At 36.8% G+C, this 24,112-nt stretch overlaps 1 protein-coding gene across 1 annotated transcript; it reads right to left on the reverse strand.

Annotated features, from left to right (window-relative positions):
- Positions 1-6,396: 6,396 nt before the first annotated feature.
- On the reverse strand, positions 6,397-23,965 carry LOC102803297 (COMM domain-containing protein 4-like). Its single transcript, XM_085494669.1, has 8 exons — positions 23,942-23,965; positions 21,931-22,002; positions 21,537-21,602; positions 20,268-20,307; positions 13,842-13,961; positions 12,168-12,248; positions 9,574-9,750; positions 6,397-6,826 (listed from the first exon to the last, which is right to left on the reverse strand). The coding sequence occupies exons 1-8, from the start codon at positions 23,942-23,944 to the stop codon at positions 6,783-6,785; spliced, it is 603 nt and encodes a 200-aa protein (XP_085350795.1). The 5' UTR covers positions 23,945-23,965; the 3' UTR covers positions 6,397-6,782.
- Between the last annotated feature and the right edge of the window lie 147 nt (positions 23,966-24,112).

A 24,112-nucleotide genomic window follows, 5' to 3' on the forward strand; every position in this document is an offset into this window, starting at 1 on the left:
TCATGGGTATTCAGGGCATCATGGGTATTCAGGGCATCATGGGTATTCAGGGCATTATGGGTATTCAGGGCATCATGGGTATTCGGGGCATCATGGGTATTCAGGGCATCATGGGTATTCAGGGCATCATGGGTATTCAGGGCATTATGGGTATTCAGGGCATCATGGGTATTCAGAGCATCATGGGTATTCAGGGCATCATGGGTATTCAGGGCATCATGGGTATTCAGGGCATTATGGGTATTCAGGGCATCATGGGTATTCAGGGCATTATGGGTATTCAGGGCATTATGGGTATTTTCTGATTACTGCTTACAAACTTCAAAATGATGAGTTGTTAGACAAATTTAACATCGCCTTTCATCAATCCTTAAACACGGAATTCCATAGTTTATAATACAGAGTGTATCGCATCATTCATAATTTGAATTACGTATTTCAAAGCAAAATATAGTTTGGGTGTATATAAAGACTAAATTTTATGTTTAATTTTTGCAGGTATTAACATGCCCGAGCACAGGCAGAGAAACAAAGCATTTTATAGTTTGCTCTGTTTTTCGGAGTAACTCATTGTTTTATTCGACTTTTTTTCTCTTGTTTCAAATCCACGAATGTCCCTGCTTTTATGTGTGTGGTAGATTTTCATCCGTTTTGATGAGCGTTACACAGAGTGTTTAACGTTTCCGTCAAGTATTTCTCTTACGGTAAAAAAAAATACTATTTTCAAATTACAGCAGGAAATTTAATTATCTGTAAACAAAATACAACATCCTGGCACTATCACCAGCATCTGTGACCATCACGTATTCATGATTCAACAACAAGTACGTGTGCTACTCATTATTATATCGCTATCACGTGCATCCGGCAGATAACCGGTTGAATGCAGACAAAAAACGAACGCGAATCAACAACATCCATTGATTTCCCATATGTGCACGGACCACTAAAATAAAAATTTCACCATTACTCTTTTATTTCAATTAACTGTTTTTTATCTGGGAAATTCCTTATTTGAACGTGTATTCTTGCCGTTTGCGCGTGAACGGTGTACGGGATCCTGCGTGAAATCAAACGTAAACGCTACACAAACAAATTCAATATCCCTGGCAGAGTTCTATTTATGCGAATACTTTCGGTGATCTAACCGCAAGGAACTCTGGGAAGGAGAATGAAACAAATTGTCATAGGCTTCGTACCGACGTCAAAACATCTCGTGTGATTCGACAAACGCAAAGAGTACTTTTTGGGTATTTTCATGCTAAATAACTTGCTGTAAACATTGGATAAGGGTTATTTTTTAATAAAGTAAGGATGTTTCAATGTCATATTTCTTTTTGAAAACTCAGCATTTCGATATTAACTACAAGGAAAAGAGTTTCAAGTTCGAAATCAAATTGTTCGGTTTTTATGTCAGACGCTCGGTCCGCCCTTTCATCCATTACGCGAGATCTCGCAGGAAAATCACCTATTCTGTAGAGTATCATTTGTTTGTTCCTGTATCGCTCACATCGTTTAAAATAGACATTCATGCTTACTTTCATTAAATAAATAAATAAATAAAACAGCACACGGTCACTATAGTAACTGTCTCATGTGACGATTAGTTGAGATGGACAGACATTGTAATAAACTGATAATGTAGACGAAGTGCTTCTATGACGTAAATTACCATAGTAACGTCGCTCACATCGGTTTTACTGCTTTTATCTGCAGTCGTCTTCACTCTCTTTAGAAATTTTATATCATGTAAATGACATGCGACTAAACAGTTGTTTATTTGAACGACGTTTCTCTCCTCCATTTTGCCTGTTAATAATAAGTAGTCCAAGTGCGTAATGTCTTAGTCGTTCTAAAGACAGAATATGTCAAATACACCAAAGTACGTCTGGTTTATTTTCCGAACGCTATCAATACCCATGAAACGAACTCGTTGCCGTACTAGAATATCGCGAGCGCCAACCTGTGGTAGGGATGTGGCGGAGAGGAGTTTCGCCGCTGCTGGCGTGCTTGAGAAATCTATAATTTTGTTAAAACGCCACCAGCGACCAATAAGAGAGCGTACTCGTGCAAGCATAACATGCAAGGTATTGTACGTGATTCTCTTTGTCCCGAGAACGTGCTTGACCCCAGGTATCCGGCTGCCATTAAAACAAATGACCAGATTTCCCTCAGAGGGGGTGGTCGGCAAAATGCTGGAGAGGGTCTAGATTTCAACATTTTTAAAGGGGAGCATGCCCTTTAGAGTAGTTGTTTGAGCTTAAATTATTAATGGAAATTCTGAAATTGTCCGTGTTTAGAATAAAGCTTTGCAGGGGTGGAAGATGAAACAAAGATTACATTTTGCATCTAAGTTTTCTTTTGCTTTTCATGGATTAGCATATAAAACGCATAAAGCAGCAAGGTAAAAGATTAGCCTGACAAGGTTGTGTGATTTGCACCCTCTGCGGTGCTCCAAACCCAACAGTAAGTGGGGTCTGATGCTGTTCGCCTGCGAGGGCACCACTCACGCCTACATGTTAGGCGAGTTAAATGAACTTTAGACCCAAATAATAATTGATGTTTTTCAAAAGAATGTCCCCCTTCCGCTAACACCTGGTGTTGCAATCCTGTAAAGGTCTTGAGTGGCATAATGTACCTGCCTAAAATATTTACCCATAATTGCACATTCTTTTTATCAAGGTTGCAAACCCGACTTTCAGTCGAGTGCCCTCCCCCTTCCTAAAAAACCTTGTGTTAGATGGCTTCTTAAAGGGTGAAAGTCGTTGTGCCGCGTCATGTTCGATATGTAGTCTGGGGGCCCAGGGTGAACATTTTCACAGACGTAGCACCCCCCTTGTGAAAAGCAACAACACACTTTTTCATAGAAGTGTCCTTTGGTAACTTATTTGGGGGGTGTCCCTAAAAAGTGGTAGCAAGGTGTAGATTTCGAGGATTGTTGTACACTGTTAAAAAACGATTTTTGACAAACTTTAAATTTCACCATCAAATAACGAAAATTGTCTGGTTTGAATATTGTTGTTTTTAATCAGTAAAAACAAATTCCAGTCATCCAACATTGTTAATCAAGGTTATGTATTGTATTTCTTATTGTACATAGGATTGCTTAGGAGTGATCCATTGGAAAAGCTGGTGGGGGGGGGGAGGATGGCAGAACAACTGTGCAACATATTTGTTTTCTTCACTTAGTTTTGTGCAAATTTTTGTTTTGTCAATATGCTACTTTTTCCCCCTTTTCTCATAATTTTTTCCTGTGCAATTGTTTTTCCAATTCTGCTGTCACCGCCCGAGTTTTTAATGGTCTACCCTTAGTTAAAAGGTTGAGAATGGGACTCATAGCGACGTATACAACGTGTGTAAAAAACATTGTTTATTTACATGAAATTCGAACACGCGCTGCGCGACGACCACCGCGCTTTAATCAGCTTACTCATTATGTTCTGCAGATACATTTACAAGGGTATACCACGTATATATTCATGTGACTTAACAGAAGATGAAATGATGGAATAAAAACTATTTTCTGGGACAAAACAAGTCCTGTAGCTCACTCGCTTTAAACAAGATTTTGTCGTACATTTGCGTTTAAGGTCAACTTCATTTACATTTGTTAACGGTTTACTTCGATGATCTCTATTTCAATGAAGAAAAGTATTACTGCTTGTATTTACCATCTTTCAAACAAATTGGTATTCACTCGCAGATTTCTGTGTTCAGGGAAAGAGGGGGACATTGGGAGAGTCATAAATAACATGATCATAGATTGAGTTAAAGATGACGTCATAGGTTGAGGTTGAGTCAGAGAAGGAGTCACAGAATACAAGATAGAGTCACTTGATGGAGATACAGGTAGGTAGTCAAATATGCGATATTGTAAGCACATTAATTATTGACTAGTTTTTCAGAAATAGCATCATAGATTGAGTGAAATATGACATCATATGTCGAGGTTGAGTCAAGGAAGGAGTCACAGAATACAAGATAGAGTCACTTGATGGAGATACAGGTAGGTAGAGTAACATATGCGATATTGTAAGCACATTAATTATTGACTAGTTTTTCAGAAATAGCATCATAGATTGAGTGAAATAGGACATCATATGTCGAGGTTGAGTCAAGGAAGGAGTCACAGAATACAAGATAGAGTCACTTGATGGAGATACAGGTAGGTAGAGTACCATATGCGATATTGTAAGCACATTAATTATTGACTAGTTTTTCAGAAATAGCATCATAGATTGAGTGAAATATGACATCATATGTCGAGGTTGAGTCAAGGAAGGAGTCACAGAATACAAGATAGAGTCATTTGATGGAGATACAGGTAGGTAGAGTCACATATGCGATATTGTAAGCACAATTATTGACTAGTTTTTCAGAAATAGCATCATAGATTGAGTGAAATATGACGTCATATGTCGAGGTTGAGTCAAGGAAGGAGTCACAGAATACAAGATAGAGTCACTTGATGGAGATACAGGTAGGTAGAGTCACATATGCGATATTGTAAGCACATTAATTATTGACTAGTTTTTCAGAAATAGCATCATAGATTGAGTGAAATATGACATCATATGTCGAGGTTGAGTCAGGAAAGGAGTCACAGAATACAAGATAGAGTCACTTGATGGAGATACAGGTAGGTAGTCAAATATGCGATGCTGTAAGCACATTAATTATTCACTTATTTTTCAGAAATAGCATCATAGATTGAGTGAAATATGACGTCATATGTCGAGGTTGAGTCAAGGAAGGAGTCACAGAATGCAAGATAGAGTCAGGAAAGGAGTCACAGAATACAAGATAGAGTCACTTGATGGAGATACAGGTAGGTAGAGTAACATATGCGATATTGTAAGCACATTAATTATTGACTAGTTTTTCAGAAATAGCATCATAGATTGAGTGAAATATGACATCATATGTCGAGGTTGAGTCAAGGAAGGAGTCACAGAATACAAGATAGAGTCACTTGATGGAGATACAGGTAGGTAGATTAACATATGCGATATTGTAAGCACATTAATTATTCACTTATTTTTCAGAAATAGCATCATAGATTGAGTGAAATATGACGTCATATGTCGAGGTTGAGTCAAGGAAGGAGTCACAGAATGCAAGATAGAGTCAGGAAAGGAGTCACAGAATACAAGATAGAGTCACTTGATGGAGATACAGGTAGGTAGAGTAACATATGCGATATTGTAAGCACATTAATTATTGACTAGTTTTTCAGAAATAGCATCATAGATTGAGTGAAATATGACATCATATGTCGAGGTTGAGTCAAGGAAGGAGTCACAGAATACAAGATAGAGTCACTTGATGGAGATACAGGTAGGTAGATTAACATATGCGATATTGTAAGCACATTAATTATTGACTAGATTTTAACTTTTTATTTTTGTTGATAGGTAAAATTCACTGAATTAAATCCACGTGAACATGTAAAATAACAATTGAACTCATTGTTTTCCTGCCAAGCAAAGCATCAAAATAGTGAAATTAAATGCAAGCAAAAAAAAATGATTTTACTGTAGTTTGCCGAATGGAAATAAATAAATGCAGCAATGTGTGTGAAAATGCCCCGAAAAAATAAATGATTTTACTGTAGTTTGGCGAATGGAAAGCGATAAATGCACCAATGTGTGTGAAAATGCCCCCAAAAAATAAATGATTTTACTGTAGTTTGGCGAATGAAAAGAGATAAATGCATCAATATGTGTGAAAATGCCCCCAAAAAATAAATGATTTTACTGTAGTTTGGCGAATGGAAAGAGATAAATGCACCAATATGTGTGAAAATGCCAAAAAAATAAATGATTTTACTGTAGTTTGGCGAATGGAAAGAGATAAATGCACCAATGTTTGTGAAAATGCCAAAAAAATAAATGATTTTACTGTAGTTTGGTGAATGGAAAGAGATAAATGCACAAATGTGTGTGAAAATGCCAAAAAAATAAATGATTTTACTGTAGTTTGGCGAATGGAAAGAGATAAATGCACCAATGTGTGTGAAAATGCCAAAAAAATAAATGATTTTACTGTAGTTTGGCGAATGGAAAGAGACAAATGCACCAATGTGTGTGAAAATGCCAAAAAAAATAATGATTTTACTGTAGTTTGGCGAATGGAAAGAGATAAATGCACCAATATGTGTGAAAATGCCAAAAAAATAAATGATTTTACTGTAGTTTGGCGAATGGAAAGAGATAAATGCACCAATATGTGTGAAAATGCCAAAAAAATAAATGATTTTACTGTAGTTTGGCGAATGGAAAGCGATAAATGCACCAAAGTGTGTGAAAATGCCAAAAAAATAAATGATTTTACTGTAGTTTGGCGAATGGAAAGCGATAAATGCACCAATGTGTGTGAAAAATTTGGCGAAATTCATACTGTAGGTCCCAACATTCAGACAATGTTTATTCAAGAATTACAGTTTCTACACAATTTCTTTAAATTAAATCGACTGAGTTTGTTTTATAATAACCATGAATACTATCAATATTATGTATGATCAGTAACAAATGGGTACAGCTTTTTGAAGTTGGTCATATATAGTTACAAAAAAAAAAGAAGTAAATACAGTGAATTAAAAGCGAGGGAGTCATCACCTTCACAGTAGATAGACAACTATGGCATGTTGTTGTTTACAAACAAGAATTTACCGATGAGACTTTCATTTTTAATATGCGTCGTTATGGTCACTGAGGACTCGCACATGCACTGGCAACGTACCCCCCCCCCCACTTCCACTTCAACTTTAAAAAGACAGTACATCACGACTGCAGTCCTTCCATCAGTTTGTACGCTTGTTTCAACTCTGGAGAAAAAAAAAAACATAAATTGGTACAGTCACAAGAAGCCTACAATGAATTTCATAAAGGCATGCAAATATGAAAGTTATTCATACAAAATTTCAATAAATGTTTTATGAATTTTAATGACGACAGAAAAAAACTTGACGAAACAATAATATTTGCAGATCAGCAAATGATTAAAGGAAATGAACTGGCTGTTGCAAATTCTTGGCACAAAAACTTATGGGTAATGGGCATTAATAGCTTATAAACCCACAAAGATTCATGGGCATTAACAAATAGCTTATAAACCCACAAAGATTCATGGGCATTAACAAATAGCTTATAAACCCATAAAGATTCATGGGCATTATCAAATAGCTTATAAACCCACAAAGATTCATGGGCATTATCAAATAGCTTATAAACCCACAAAGATTCATGGGCATTAACAAATAGCTTATAAACCCACAAAGATTCATGGGCATTAACAAATAGCTTATAAACCCATAAAGATTCATGGGCATTATCAAATAGCTTATAAACCCACAAAGATTCATGGGCATTAACAAATAGCTTATAAACCCACAAAGATTCATGGGCATTAACAAATAGCTTATAAACCCATAAAGATTCATGGGCATTATCAAATAGCTTATAAACCCACAAAGATTCATGGGCATTAACAAATAGCTTATAAACCCACAAAGATTCATGGGCATTAACAAATAGCTTATAAACCCACAAAGACTCATGGGTAATGGGCATTAATAGCTTATAAACCCACAAAGATTCATGGGCATTAACAAATAGCTTATAAACCCACAAAGATTCATGGGCATTAACAAATAGCTTATAAACCCACAAAGATTCATGGGCATTAACAAATAGCTTATAAACCCATAAAGATTCATGGGCATTATCAAATAGCTTATAAACCCACAAAGATTCATGGGCATTAACAAATAGCTTATAAACCCACAAAGATTCATGGGCATTAACAAATAGCTTATAAACCCATAAAGATTCATGGGCATTATCAAATAGCTTATAAACCCACAAAGATTCATGGGCATTAACAAATAGCTTATAAACCCACAAAGATTCATGGGCATTAACAAATAGCTTATAAACCCACAAAGATTCATGGGCATTAACAAATAGCTTATAAACCCACAAAGATTCATGGGCATTAACAAATAGCTTATAAACCCATAAAGATTCATGGGCATTATCAAATAGCTTATAAACCCACAAAGATTCATGGGCATTAACAAATAGCTTATAAACCCACAAAGATTCATGGGCATTAACAAATAGCTTATAAACCCATAAAGATTCATGGGCATTATCAAATAGCTTATAAACCCACAAAGATTCATGGGCATTAACAAATAGCTTATAAACCCACAAAGATTCATGGGCATTAACAAATAGCTTATAAACCCACAAAGATTCATGGGCATTAACAAATAGCTTATAAACCCATAAAGATTCATGGGCATTATCAAATAGCTTATAAACCCACAAAGATTCATGGGCATTAACAAATAGCTTATAAACCCACAAAGACTCATTGGTAATGGGCATTACTGTGGACGCATGAATGAAAAGAACACCTAATTACCAACATCGTCAACAAACTTGCTAACGAATCGTCTGTGTTGATGTCTGGAGATCGTTATCAATTTGAAACACTTTGGGCCACCTCATTCTCAAAAGGAGGAAATGGTATTTACTGAGAGGGGCACACTCTCAAGTCGTTATTTTATGCTAAATTTTTGTAGTTTTTTTTCATTTTGCGCTATTTTAAATGTAATAAATTATAAAGTACAATTACAACAAATATTTCTTGTAAATAGTATTGTTTTAATAAAATTTGAGTGTGTAGATAATATTAGTCTCTTCTAGCATAGCTGATAAGATTTCCACAAAACGTGCCCCTCTCTTAACGTATCTTGGCCTCCTATTGAAAATGGGATGGCCTAATCTGATATACTAGTAGATCTCAAGATGCCAGTTTGAACCAGCACATTTATGCCTTTATGAAATTCACTGTAAAAACAATCAAATCTGAGTACCTCATCACCTCATGTAGAGTTTACTAAACGTTGTCAATACCAGTGTGGTTGAAACTTTCGTGATGAAGATTACACCCATACTCGACCAACTCAGTGCCCATGCTTGACTAAGAGCCCACCCTCAAACTGACATTCTCAAGTATTTCCATTTTCAGGGTCAAGTTCAAACAGGTTTTCTTTGAAACACCCTCAATTTGACCATCATGACACAAACTTCAGACATTGAACATAGTTTTAATATTTTGAATAATAGAAAAAAGAAATTGGGAATTGAATCCTCAAACAATCGTCTGCGATATTTGGGATGTTATCTTAAATTACTAGTATATTATAGCATTATCAATACCAGTGGATTTTATGACGTCATTGCAGCAGATTATTCGCGATAATGTATCCCATTATTGATCATCAAGACCCTGTGCCATGGATATGAATACAATGTTGTTTTCGTAAACGAATAAAGGAGAAACTCAAGACTCAAGCACACTTTGTGCTCCATATATGTCGCACAAAGTGAGCTTTCGCCCATTATGGGTTGGCGGGTCGTTTATTATTGTTTAATTATTACTTTTAATAATATGGCTATCCCAAGAATACTGCAAAGTATACACTCAGGTGGTACGGTAACGCTATGCAATCATCGCAACGCCTTCATACATACTTTGCAGTATACTCATCATAAAACTCACCGTTCAGAAAGACTCTGAATTTGTCTGACGTCATTGTAAATGATGATGTCGCTATGTTCGATGTGTCAGGGTTTTTGATTTTCAGTCGTATCTGTACGCTGGGTTCGTTGACCTCGCTAAGTTCACTGGAACTGAGAATATAATCCACTCTCCATTCTATTGACTCTATATGGGATACTGGAAATAAGGGGCATAGATAATTAATAACATGAAATAAGGGGCAGAGATAATTAATAACATGAAATAAGGGGCAGAGATAATTAATAACATGAAATAAGGGGCATAGATAATTAATAACATGAAATAAGGGGCACAGATAATTAATAACATGAAATAAGGGGCACAGATAATTAATAACATGAAATAAGGGGCAGAGATAATTAATAACATGAAATAAGGGGCATAGATAATTAATAACATGAAATAAGGGGCAGAGATAATTAATAACATGAAATAAGGGGCACAGATAATTAATAACATGAAATAAGGGGCACAGATAATTAATAACATGAAATAAGGGGCACAGATAATTAATAACATGAAATAAGGGGCATAGATAATTAATAACATGAAATAAGGGGCAGAGATAATTAATAACATGAAATAAGGGGCACAGATAATTAATAACATGAAATAAGGGGCACAGATAATTAATAACATGAAATAAGGGGCACAGATAATTAATAACATGAAATAAGGGGCAGAGATAATTAATAACATGAAATAAGGGGCACAGATAATTAATAACATGAAATAAGGGGCACAAATAATTAATAACATGAAATAAGGGGCATAGATAATTAATAACATGAAATAAGGGGCATAGATAATTAATAACATGAAATAAGGGGCAGAGATAATTAATAACATGGAATAAGGGGCATAGATAATTAATAACATGAAATAAGGAGCATAGATAATTAATAACATGAAATAAGGGGCATAGATAATTAATAACATGAAATAAGGGACATAGATAATTAATAACATGAAATAAGTACATATATAAATGATAACATGAAATAAGGGGGCATTGAAAATTGCTTTCTAGATAGAAAGAATTTTGTAAAGTGAATGCAAAGAGTACAGAAACATCACAGTATGTAGTCAACACTTGATATCATTTCTATATGATTGACACCAGCATTCAAGAAGCACCATGTGATAACTGAATGTAATCTACTGGTAATTTATCAGTCACTAGGGGAACCAACACAAATACCCCCTAGCACAAACATACTAACTCATGTATGTACTACGTGTATGAGAATCACATAGAAATTAAGGGGAACCGGCATAAACTGGAATAGGTCTGATGCATAACCCTGCGAAAGGTCACACATCCTGATATTTCTGTGGGTACAAATACACAACAATAGGGATTTTTCAATTATCCTCTTTTTCAATAAAATGCAGGCAGTGAAGTTGAATACAAGTTTTAGGTAGTTCAAGACAATTTTAAATTTTACACTAGTGAACATCCAGAAAACTTACTGAATTAAATTAAAATTATATATTTTTAAAATATATTATACAACTTTTTCATCACATATTTCACCAAGCAAAATTACAAGATATGAAGAAATAATTTCACCATGGGAACCAGTGAAAAATTGCAACCGTTTTCCCGAGACATTTTGAACTCTTCTTTCTTGTAAAAAAAATCTGCTTTTTTCTTATTTTGGTATCCTGATTATGAAAGAATGACATATAATTTTGGATTAGCCACAAACCTCCTTGACACAGCATACATTGGACATTAAAGTTGGCCCACAACAACAATCCCCTAACAAGTACCGGAATGTGTGCCCCTTAGGGGTCATGCGAAGTACAAGGATGTGTGAACTTTAGGGGTCATGCGAAGTACCAGGATGTGTGCCCCTTAGGGGTCATGCGAAGAACAAGGATGTGTGAACTTTAGGGGCCATGAAAAGTACCAGGATGTGTGAACTTTAGGGGCCATGAAAAGTACCAGGATGTGTGAACTTTAGGGGCCATGAAAAGTACCAGGATGTGTGAACTTTAGGGGCCATGAAAAGTACCAGGATGTGTGAACTTTGGGGGCCATGAAAAGTACCAGGATGTGTGAACTTTAGGGGCCATGAAAAGTACCAGGATGTGTGAACTTTAGGGGCCATGCAAAGTACAAGGATGTGTGAACTTTAGGGTCATGCAAAGTACCAGGATGTGTGAACTTTAGGGGCCATGCAAAGTACAAGGATGTGTGAACTTTAGGGTCATGCAAAGTACAAGGATGTGTGAACTTTAGGGGCCATGCAAAGTACAAGGATGTGTGAACTTTAGGTGGTCATGCAAAGTACAAGGATGTGTGAACTTTAGGGGCCATGCAAAGTACAAGGATGTGTGACCTTTAGGTGGTCATGCAAAGTACCAGGATGTGTGACCTTTAGGTGGTCATGCAAAGTACCAGGATGTGTGACCTTTAGGGGTCATGCAAAATACCAGGATGTGTGAACGTTAGGGGCCATGCAAAGTACCAGGATGTGTGAACTTTAGATGGTCATGCAAAGTACCAGGATGTATGACAATAAATAATAAGATCTATTGAAAATGATTTGTTAAACAACACTTACATCTCAGACTTTGTTTTCGTAACACTTCCTGCATCACTTTGAGTTTATCTTCGTAAGCTTTGCATAAAGCAACTGAATGCTCTGAAAATTTAATACAAAAAAAAAAAGATGGTAAACATGAGATATGTAACTGCTTAAGAACTGAATACCAGTCTGTGATTGATTGAACACCAAAAAGAGGTTGACCCCAAGCACAAGATTGGCAAAATCTCGGCCCCATGTTTGTTTGTTTTATGCGATAATTCCTTTAGAACCTGACTGTAGAATCTTGCGTGAAATTACTAAGAATGGTCTGTTCATGCGCCCTCTATAGTTGTCACCACATTTTTGAAATATGCTAATGAGTAGCAAGGACTTGTAAGCTGCCAACCAATACGAAAGGCAACTTTTGGTCCAATCTACACAACTATAACACATGCATGGCCTGACGCATAGAATTTAGAAATGAATACACCTCAGAATACCCCAGTCATGGTAATTTCGTGTCAGTCAATGATTTAAGCAAAAAAAATTATAAAAATGCCATGGCTCGCCGGGCTGGTTTCTGTGGTAAAATACACTGTATGTATGCATTATATTGCTATTATGATAGGAAGATGGTCACACAGCTTATCACACAATTAAATGTTTGATTCATGTTGAACAATAGAAATTGTCTGTACTCGGTTAACGCAGGTACTTCCATGTAGGTACTTCCACACCGATACATTTCACTCGTAATGATTTCACCAAAACGTTAAATAATTTTACCCACGACATAAACGCAACTACGGAGAAGCATGACAGACGCGCGTCGAACGTCTGTCGCAAAAGTACAACGATTTGATTTTGAACTTGAATTTCTTAATTTTGTAGCACACATAGAGCGGCTGATCTTCGACAGAGGAATATTGCTTCCGACTACCCTTACTTAATCGAAATTGCTTATCATCAAATGTGTACAGCACATTATTAAGCATGGAAATGCCCCCAAAATATTTTCGCGTTTGTCGCCACCCCACGTGACGTTTGACGCCACTACGACGCTATGACCTTTGTTTGTCCTGTTTTTACGTTCGATTTCACGCATAACGCGTGATTCTCACAGTGAACGGAAAATGGTCAATTACTGAATTGGTTTTGAGGCAATACTTAAATTTGATCGTAACATGCATTTGTAGGTATGGCAAAAGATTCATAGATCCCCAGCGAGCATGGCCATCATTTTGAAAAATTAGTCTTCAACTGGAAACACTTAATTGTGCCAGGAAGTGGGTGTGGCTACAATTTTTTTTTCAATTATACTCTAAGATGATTTACTATGTGATTTTGGTTTTTAACAAATGTTTGTTTCAGGGCAATTTAACAGAAAAAAAAAATGAAAACGTGTAGGTGGGCATTTCACAGACACATTATTAATATTAATGTGTGCTAATACAGAAAACATAGTACTGTAAAGGGGTTCATTATTCACTGGGTTTTAATTTTGCTTATTTCGACTGGAAAATGCACTAAATTATAACCCAGTGAATATGTAAAATTGAGCATAGAACACATTATCTAAATTATAAAACCGTGAATTTAAAACCCACTGAATATGCCTGAAATGGTTAATCAGCGAAATTCAAACCCAGCGAAAATTAGTCATGCATTCCCTGGAGGGGCACCCTCAAGGGAGGAAATACAGTAAATTACCTTTTGGCAATCCCAGCTGCTGCAGTTCATTGGATAAAGACTCCCCATCTACACTGTGCTTGGCTGCATTGGTTAAAATAAACGACAACGCTGCTATGGCTCCCTTTACATCGCCAATTTCTACAAAATAAATAAAAACAACAAGTGCAACAAGCATTAAAGCGGGAGAGTCGTCACCTTCGCATGCGTCAGATGGCTATAGCGTGTCATTGTTTACAAACAAGCGTCTACCCATGAGCCTTTGCATTTTTAGAGTGTGTTGTTATCGTCGCTTGGGACTCAATTCCCGCGCATGGGCAAGTGACGACCCTCCCGCTTTAAGTATTGGCTTGCATGAACTACCGGTACTGGTAGTAATAAGCCACTGGGACAACATCAATGATGTGTTCAAAAGACTGGAAAATATGAATTTTAAAATTGAACAGTATTAATTAATATGCAGTACACACCATCATCATGTACATTGTATTCCTTCATTATATGCACAGTACAGTTTGTGTGCAACTTAATTTGCAAGCTGACTCAATTTTTGAAATTTTATTGTGGCTTTAGGCCTGTACACTGATTGTAAAGGGGTAATTATTCACTGGGTCAGTGAAAATAGCTAAATTCGAGAAAACAGCACAAACTCAACTTTGAAGTAATCCTGAACAACCAAATTTATATGCGTTACACAAACAGGGCTAATCTTGTTACATTGTTAAGGGAAGTCTCAACAACCATCCAAAAGTACCGTTTTCTGAGAGGTTTCAGCTTGTGTTTTCACCGTGATGGTTGCCAGGCGGTGAAAATGCCTGGATGTCTGCCCTCAAGAATAATTAAACATTATCGCCGCAATGTTTTATCATGCACGACCTCATTGGTGCAATAGTCAAAGTACTGAATGCTCGTCTGAAAGCAACGTAAATTTGCTGACTAACATGCTGTATTGGTAATAGAACATATGATATATACTGTAAAAGGATTAATTATTCACTGGGTTTTAATTTTGCTCATTTCGCTGACTGGAAAATGCGCTAAATTAAAACCCAGTGAATATGTAAAATTTAGCATAGAACACATTATCTAAATGATAAAACCGTGAATTTAAAACCCACTGAATATGCCTGAAATGGTAAATCAGTGAAATTTAAACCCAGTGAAAATTAGTAATTTTACAGTATGACATTTTTGGCGCCATTTGTCTCAGTGAGTGACAGTGTTCAATAACATGATTTCATTTCCCCCACATACTACATTCAGTGTTTGCAGATGATATAACTATATCAATGTCATGATTTGCCAAGATGTTTAAGTACGACTAACGCTTTTGAACAAAGGATTATATAATGTAAAACCTTTTGAAAAAGTAACAAATTGTGGTAAAATGACATACCGTAAAAACTCGATTAATTCGCGGTCTCTATTAGTTCGCGCACCCATTTTATTTTCGAACGCTAATTTTTAAATGTATCCTTTTAATTCGCGGCGTTCAAAAACATGTTTAAAATTGTATCCTATTAATTCGCGGGCCAGAATAAAGTGGATAACTCAGAATATATTGCATGAAGACATTAAAAATATACATATAATTTTATGTTATCAGTACTTGGTGTCGCCGCAATCCCAGATGATCTCCGTCATCACAGCCTTTCAGTTAGCAAGCAGTTTAGGTTCGGTAAAGATTTGACGTGAAAAAAATCATTCCCCCACGACACTACAGATGTTGGGCAAGATTATTACATAGTCAATAAATCGGTCAGCACATCGATTACGAATTTCCGTGATGGAAAGCTTAGTACGGGACTTTTTCGTCGCTGGTCCACAGGGTTGCATCGACCATGTGCCCGCCATTATTCTATTACGTCATTTAAGTGAACCGCCCTATGGTGCGTAAATTGACATTTTTGATTGGTCGGGCGATTGACCTCGTGTTACATTTCCATTATACCTGATTCGGTAAAAAACACAGAGTTAAGCGGTCATGTACTTTCTATAAATCTAATCTTGCACACATAATCTTGTACTGATGTGTTTTTTGTCCAAGAAAGATGTTCCCTTTCATTTAACCCCCAGTTAACTCTTCACATCCATGGTATTTGTGAGAGTTAAAAGATTTTTCGAACAAATGACAAGTAACTATATTGATTTGCGTCAAGCTGGGTGGCCCGAATTTAAATATCAGTGCATAAACCAAACGCGTGGTTATTAGAGTTCAGTCGAAATGTACGTGAATAATGCGATCGAAGTCCGCTGCCCAGAGTTTATTATATTATAGTAAAATTTAATTTGACGTATGGTATATGTTTATGTTTGCGTAATTATTATGAATGCAACACATTATCAAGTCGGTGATATTGAAATATTCACAGACCCAATACCCCGGGTCAGTGCCCTAACAATAGTTAAAAAAAAAAACTAATTATCATGAAAGCAATACGTAACGAAAAGAAAAAAAGGTTGCTAAGGTAACGCGCCAGTTCAGTGCGTGACTTGGGGGTCAAACTTCGGTCAACCATGGAACTATAAACCCCAGGAAGAACAACCACTTCATTTCCTTTGAACTATGATAGTTGCCGCAATGACGAATGTTTATTTCGTCGCATTAAAAAATAAGCCGATTTACGCAAATGAACGTTTATCTCCAACTATCGGTCATTTTTGGAGTCAATCGGGCGACTTCTGGAGATCCTGTGATCAAGTTGTTTCGGTTATAGCATAAAAAAACAATGGCGCCAAGACAAAAACACTGAGCGACATTCAACGGGAAAAAAAACACATTGCCACTTCTGGCGATCGAAGGGAAACACGGAATAAGTGGGGATATCTCGACAACAAACAGCATACCAAACCCCATGTTTCGCAAACTTTCGCAACCTTATTTTTTCGAGGGTTGAACAAAACAAGAAGTAATCTAAAAACGACATTGAAAATTATGAAAACTCGCTAAAACTCCGACCCGTTGCATGATTTCCGGTACACTGAAGGTCACCCTGCAGACCGACTTGTTTGCGCATGCGTAGTGAACGAAATATTTTACAGATATGAAATTTTTTTTTCAAGTTTTCCGTTTCCAGCAAAGCGGTTGAAACGGGCGTATCGGCGACAACTAACATGGAGTATGACTAAAGTTGTGGAAACAAAAGCGAAAGCACTGTAAGATAAACTAAGACAAAGGTTTTTTTAATCCTTTTAGTTTCGTTGTTCTTCCTGGGGTTTATAGTTCCATGGGTCAACACACACTTGATGTCAGCATCGCCGTGCAACAAGTTTCGCAAAAAAGTACTTGAAGTACAATTGCGTCCCAAAACGATGTCGCTGATCACTCAGTTGTCGCAGCGTGTGTTGTGTCATGTCCATGATGCACCCCGTTTCGACTTTGGCTAGCTTTTCCTTCTCAGTGATGCGACCTCTCACCAATTTATTAAAACACTTTGAATTTATACTTTGCATGACTATATTTGGTCAACGCGAAACATTATTTTTTCTAAACATTTTCTGAGACCATTTTTATCAACGCAGGGTTATTTTTCCTGACAAGATGGGCTTCGTAATATCTGCCATAACATCGCCCAAGCGATGCCTAGAAAAACAAGTCATTGTCAATGACACGTCCCCGTTCCATTCATATTTGAGTGACATATACATTCAAAGCAGATCATGACCGAAATGCACCTGCATATGTACAACACATTGTGCTAAATCTGAACAAAATCCATCCATGCATGACTGAGATCCGGTTGTGGAATTGTGAAAATACGTGATTTTGATGCATTTTCGGCCTTAAAATGGCCATCATTCCGCTATTGTTAAGCAGATCATGAAACAAATGCACATATCTATTTGTGACATGATGTACCATGTGTGTGTGAAGTTTGAACTTGATCAATCCAGACATGTCTTGGATACGGATCCAGAACTGAATTCTTTAACAAAATGGCCGCCAGTCGGCCATTTTGAACTTGATCCGAAAAAAAAAAGACGTGCATCAAGGTCCTATTATGTTTAATGTATGTACCAAATTTGAACAAAATCCATCCATGCATGACTGAAATCCGGTTCTGGAATTGTGAAAATACGTGATTTTGATGCATTTTCGGCCTTAAAATGGCCATCATTCCGCTATTGTTAAGCAGATCATGAAACAAATGCACATATCTATTTGTGACATGATGTACCATGTGTGTGTGAAGTTTGAACTTGATCAATCCAGACATGTCTTGGATACGGATCCAGAACTGAATTCTTTAACAAAATGGCCGCCAGTCGGCCATTTCGAACTTGATCCGAAAAAGAAAAAGACGTGCATCAAGGTCCTATTATGTTTAATGTATGTACCAAATTTGAACAAAATCCATCCATGCATAACTGAGATACGGGTCCGGAATGGTGAAAATGTGCGATTTCAATGCATTTTCGGCCTTAAAGCGGCCCCCATTTGGCTATCGTTAATGAGATCATGAAACAAATGCACATACATATTTGTGACATGATGTACCTTGTGTGTGTGAAGTTTGAACTTGATCAATCCAGACATGTCTCGGATACGGATCCAGAACTGAATTCTTTAAAACAAAATGGCCGCCAGTCGGCTATTTCGAACTTGATGCGAAAAAAAAAATGACGTGCATCAAGGTCCTATTATGTTTAATGTATGTACCAAATTTGAATGAAATCCGTCCATGCATAACTGAGATCTGGGTCCGGAATGGTGAAAATGTGCGATTTCAATGCATTTTCGGCCTTAAAGCGGCCCCCATTTGGCTATCGTTAATGAGATCATGAAACAAATGCACATACATATTTGTGACATGATGTACCTTGTGTGTGTGAAGTTTGAACTTGATCAATCCAGACATGTCTCAGATACGGATCCAGAACTGAATTCTTTAAAACAAAATGGCCGCCAGTCGGCTATTTCGAACTTGATCCGAAAAAAAAAATGACGTGCATCAAGGTCCTATTATGTTTAATGTATGTACCAAATTTGAATGAAATCCGTCCATGCATAACTGAGATCCGGGTCCGGAATGGTGAAAATGTGCGATTTCAATGCATTTTCGGCCTTAAAGTGGCCGCCATTTGGCTATCGTTAATGAGATCATGAAACAAATGCACATACATATTTGTGACATGATGTACCTTGTGTGTGTGAAGTTTGAACTCGATCAATCCAAGCATGTCTCAGATACGGATCCAGAACTGAATTCTTTAAAACAAAATGGCCGCCAGTCGGCCATTTCGAACCCGATCCAAAAAAAAAAATGACGTGCATCAAGGTCCTATTATGTTTAATGTATGTACCAAATTTGAACAAAATCCGTCCATGCATAACTGAGATCCGGGTCCGGAATGGTGAAAATGTGCGATTTTGATGCATTTTCGGCCTTAAAATGGCCGCTATTCGGCTATCGTTAATCGGATCATGAAAAAAATGCATGTGCATATGTCCCATATAATGTGTGATGTATGAGTGAAGTTTGAACTTAATCGGTCCATGCATGTTCGAGATACAGGTGATCACGGACGCACGGACGCACGGACGCACGGACGCACACAGGGCAAAACATAAGTCCCCGTTTTCGGACTGCGTCCGAACGGGGACTAATAAAAAAAGGCAGTGCAGCCAGACGGCTACTTTGTAGCCACGTGTTCATTGTTTGTTTGTGTACAGAGTGACCTTTGCCATTTCACTGTTTCATCTCAAGTGTAACATGGTGCGTGGTCCTTGACGCAGTGCGTGTTCTCTGCCCGACTATACGCCATGAATGTCGCTAGCCACGTGAGTCTCGGAGGCACTAAAAACATCCTGTAATCGTGTTCATTGGAAAACAAAACAAATCACTAATAAATTTATGAAAACAGCTCCTTTTTGAATCGATCGAAAAGTACTCTTTTAATTTGCGCACCAAAAACCAATAATTTCCGTTTTTACGCTATTAATTCGTGCACTTTAAAAAATAATTATTTTTACTACCGCGAATTAATCGAGTTTTTACGGTAATAGCGAAATGTTGATTTTGATCTTGTCTTCGTTGATTTCCTGTTTTCACAATACTTGTCTGTCGTCTGCCAGAACAAATGCGCAGTTATCACCTCCATTAAACCAAAGAAAACTGTCAAGTGTAATAATAAGGAAGAGCTCTAGGTTTTTACATTTTCTGTGTTGTTTACAAAGTGTGTGTGTGTTTGGCCGCCATTTTGAATTTATAATGAAGTCATTAGCGAATTAGTTCTCTCGCTAAATTCGCTGAAAAGACATGCTCGCGAAAAAGACATGTTTTACAGTATTACCGGTATGTCTCTTTCTCAAGCATGTCTTTTTAGCGAATTTAGTGAGAGAACTAATTTGCTAATTTAAGTCGCTAATGACTTCATTATGAATTCAAAATGACGGCCAGACACACACACACACACACTTTGTACAACAAGGTTATATTTTCTTACCGTACTTTGCATCTGAAGTTAGCTTGAACACTTTGGTGTACTGAAACAGAGGAAGACAACATTTGGAAATCAGAATTCACTTTAGTTGCAAATGGCCGCCAAGATCTCATTTACAACCATGAGATTTTTGTTTTTTTCGCCTCAAATAGCATCTCATTTTCTTCTGTCACAACATTAACCTGTACTGTCCCACTGATCTACGAAACCATGAGACAACAAACGTGATGACTGAAGTGAATTAACATTTGAGAGGTAAAAATCAAGTATTGGGGTTCTCTCGCTCTCAGCGAGATCTTGGCGAATTCAGCGAATAAACCTTTTTTTCCTACATTTTACATTCAACTCATCAAAAATTGGTGAAAATATACACCCAAAATGTCTTTATAGTGAAAATAAATTTTGGCAAAAATATTTTACACTAATTCATTACCCTTTTCACCACCAGTTCCCTCTTTTCATCACAAAATAGTCCTGTTTATAGTCTGTATTTTCTTTCAGAAAATTGGGGACAAAACTAGCCAAATCTGTTGAGTAAAAACTCCAAAATTAAGGTTCATTTTCAGAAATATTAAAGTAGGAAAAAAAGTGCATAAAATATTGGGCGAGAAAGTCTGGTGGTGTAAAAGTTAAAGCAATGATTGACAGGGATTAATTTAATAATATCAGTATTCCAGAAGAATTGAAAAGTGATGTTCAAGAGAAGACGTACTAATAAGACAAGTTGGTGAATACTTATACAAAATATTTGAAATCAGAAATAACAATAACTGACATTTTACTTTTACTTTAGTTTTATATGTATTGTACATTATTACTAACATTTTATTGCTGTCAACCAATAGAAACTATTTCTAAGGATGCAATAAATTCATTATTATAAACATATCGAAATTCTGCAGAGTAATTTGCCTACATATGTCTCATATTTGTAACTACTACTGAGAAAAAGTCAAATTTATTATTTATTTAAATTTTTTTATAAAAAGACAAAACCATTAGATAACCAGCTTCAGACTATTAGCCAGGAATTTAATTGAAACTGCCAGTCCAAAAAAATTCAACTTCATGAAAATGTAGATGGTTTTGGATACATTTTGGTAAAATTATCAAAGAACAATGGGAAAACACAGAAAAATGGGAAAAAAGTTGCCAGTCCAAAATCAAAGTTGCAAGTTCGTTTGGTGGGTGGACTGGTGGATGGCTAACACCCTGACGAGCTTGGAAGTTAAATTAAAATTGAGCTATTTTGTAGAGGTCAATTCAACTTACATCAATGGAGTCTCCAATTAATTCTTTTATGACTTGAGCACACAGTAGCTTCATTTTGATAGATGTCTGAAAAAAAAAAAAAAAAGAGAAAAAAAATGTGTCAGAACATATAATGCTTTCATATGGAGCAATGACATTTGACCTGATGTATGATCTGAGATAAGCCAATCAAGTTATACTTAATTTGTATATTTTGGTATTTAGTTGTCCTCGTTAAAGCCAGAGGATCATCACCTGCGCACGCGCGGGAATTGAGTCCCAAGCGATGATAACAACACATGCAAAAAACGCAAAGGCTCATGGGTAGACGCTTGTTTGTAAACAATGACACGCTATGGCCATCTGACGCATGCGCAGGTGACGACTCCCCCCGCTTAAATATAAGTGTACTCACAATTTTAGACAAGGTGGCAATTTCTGCCAGTACCCAGTCTGGGCAATCCAAATCTCCACAGAACCTGAATCTCTGCAAGACAAAAAAAAAAAAGTTCATCTCATGTCACATTGAGAAAAGTTAACAATACTACTGAAATAGGAAGGGCGCCCTCTAAAAAATGTAGAGCGCCCTCGTGTGGTGAAGACAAAATGTTGAGGATATATTTACAAGATAAAATTGTAGGGATCAAGCTATTAACAATGAAAATAGTCAAAAACACAATTTTCAAAACTACACAGTGCACAGCCTGGCAAATGAAGCATTTATTTCTGCACTACATTATAATCAAGCAAATAAATGTAGAGTCAATAGCGTTTTGATTATCGTCAATAACAAAACTAATAACAAGAGAGTTCTTTGGGACCCTACTCCCTAGGCAAGCCTGATGTACTGTAAAACATGTCTTTTTCGCGAGCATGTCTTTTTAGCGAATTTAGCGAGAGAACTGATTCACTAATTCAAGATGTCGCTAATGACTTTATTATAAATTCAAAATGGCCAAGGCTTGGGGATTTGTATACAGTAATCCGGAACAGAAAATTCTGGGGCATACCTAATTTAGTAACTAATTTTTTTTTTATGGAGGTGATAACTGTGCATTTGTTTTGGCGCGCGACAAGTATTGTGAAAACAGGAATCAACAACTGAACGACAAAAACATTTCGCTATTACATCATTTTACCACAATTCGCTTTTTCAACATGTTTTACAGTATATATCGATTGATGGGTGCTGAGATACAATGTAATATGTAGCTTTGGTGACTAACAGAAAAATTTGTTGTCATGGTTGCCAATCTGAACAGAATTTATAATTTTTATGGCCACTGACAGACTGAGCAAACCGTCAGCTAGTCCTGCGTACTGTGCTGTGTGTACGGGGACGCGTTCGGTTGATAGATGTCCCCACCACAGCCCTGCGTACCTCCATAGACAAAGTCCGGGAGCGCACCGTAATTGGTGCGCAAGTTAAAAATAAGTAGTTTCCCAGCCGAAATCGGTTGAAATGACGATAGTTATCCGTAACAACCATTATAAAGTTATCTGAAACTGAAATGTCTTTTTAAAAAAACGACTAGTAAAGACGGACAAATTGTAAACGCGTAGGTACAGAAGGAATTATCCACCAAACGCCGCCATTTTTAATTTCATTCACGCGAGGGAATGCGTTTGTTTTTAGGGCAAAGTAGCAGATTTCATCCACAATTGGACTCCGAACTGGGAGTTCTGGATATATCTGGTAATCGATCATCATTTTTGGTACCTGGGCATATTATTTCATTAAAAAAGTTATATTTTTCAAAGTCCCGGACTTTGTCTATGGAAGCTCGCAGGGCTGTGGTGGGGACATCTATCAACCGAACGCGTCCCCGTACACACAGCACTGTACGCAGGGCTAGCCGTCAGCTAACATGTATTTAAACTTGTTTACAGTACTATAAGTTCTAGACTTCAAACCCAGAGGTCTGCCTTAGTTTTGAACACTGATGGAGGTGTGATAAATAATAACACTTCGGTCACTCGCGGTCATAAACCATGGGGCTAAACTTTGTTTAGCTCAATGCATGGACTGACTGACAGTTTTGAGACACAGCCAAGGTACAGGAAGTCGGAGTCGTAGCAATTATTCGAAACAGAAGAACAATATACACTGAAGAAAGAAAGGTTTGTTAAAAATATTCATGGCTGCGAAAGCGACCTTTGAAACAGTGTCACAAAATTTAAAATAAATTATTGAAATGTTCTATCGTATCAATTTTAGGTCCAATGACAATGTTGTGAAGTGAACTGCAGCTCCGCCCCCGAAGTGAAAAGACTGTTCCTGTCGTCAAAATGAGAGTTTGGTCTACTACAATTGTCAGACACAGTCTCGGTTATATTATAATTTTACCGAATATCATTGTATTGCAAAGTATACGGAATAACAGTAATAATCGACAATCGAATCAAAAACAGTTTGCAAAACCTACCATTTTTAGCTCGTCGACCTTTCTTACCTCGTTCTCTATACTTGTTACGAATTATAATAATAAATATATATGAACAAAATAAAAAGACATAGCAACAATTTGAATACATTTATAAGGAAATTTTCAATAAGTTCTATTTTGTTGATGAATTGAATCATACTTTATTATCGA

The sequence above is a fragment of the Saccoglossus kowalevskii genome, chromosome 20 (genome assembly GCF_978046115.1).
Source record: "Saccoglossus kowalevskii chromosome 20, keSacKowa6.1, whole genome shotgun sequence".
In the NCBI taxonomy this organism is placed as follows: domain Eukaryota; kingdom Metazoa; phylum Hemichordata; class Enteropneusta; family Harrimaniidae; genus Saccoglossus; species Saccoglossus kowalevskii.

Bases quoted from the DNA above. Each gene is read 5' to 3' on its own strand.
- LOC102803297 (XM_085494669.1), bottom strand. The intron at 20,308-21,536 runs GTAAGTTGAATT...CCTCTGTTTCAG, and splicing joins TAATTGGAGACTCCATTGAT to TACACCAAAGTGTTCAAGCT. The intron at 9,751-12,167 runs GTAAGTGTTGTT...CCTTATTTCCAG, and splicing joins ACGAAAACAAAGTCTGAGAT to TATCCCATATAGAGTCAATA.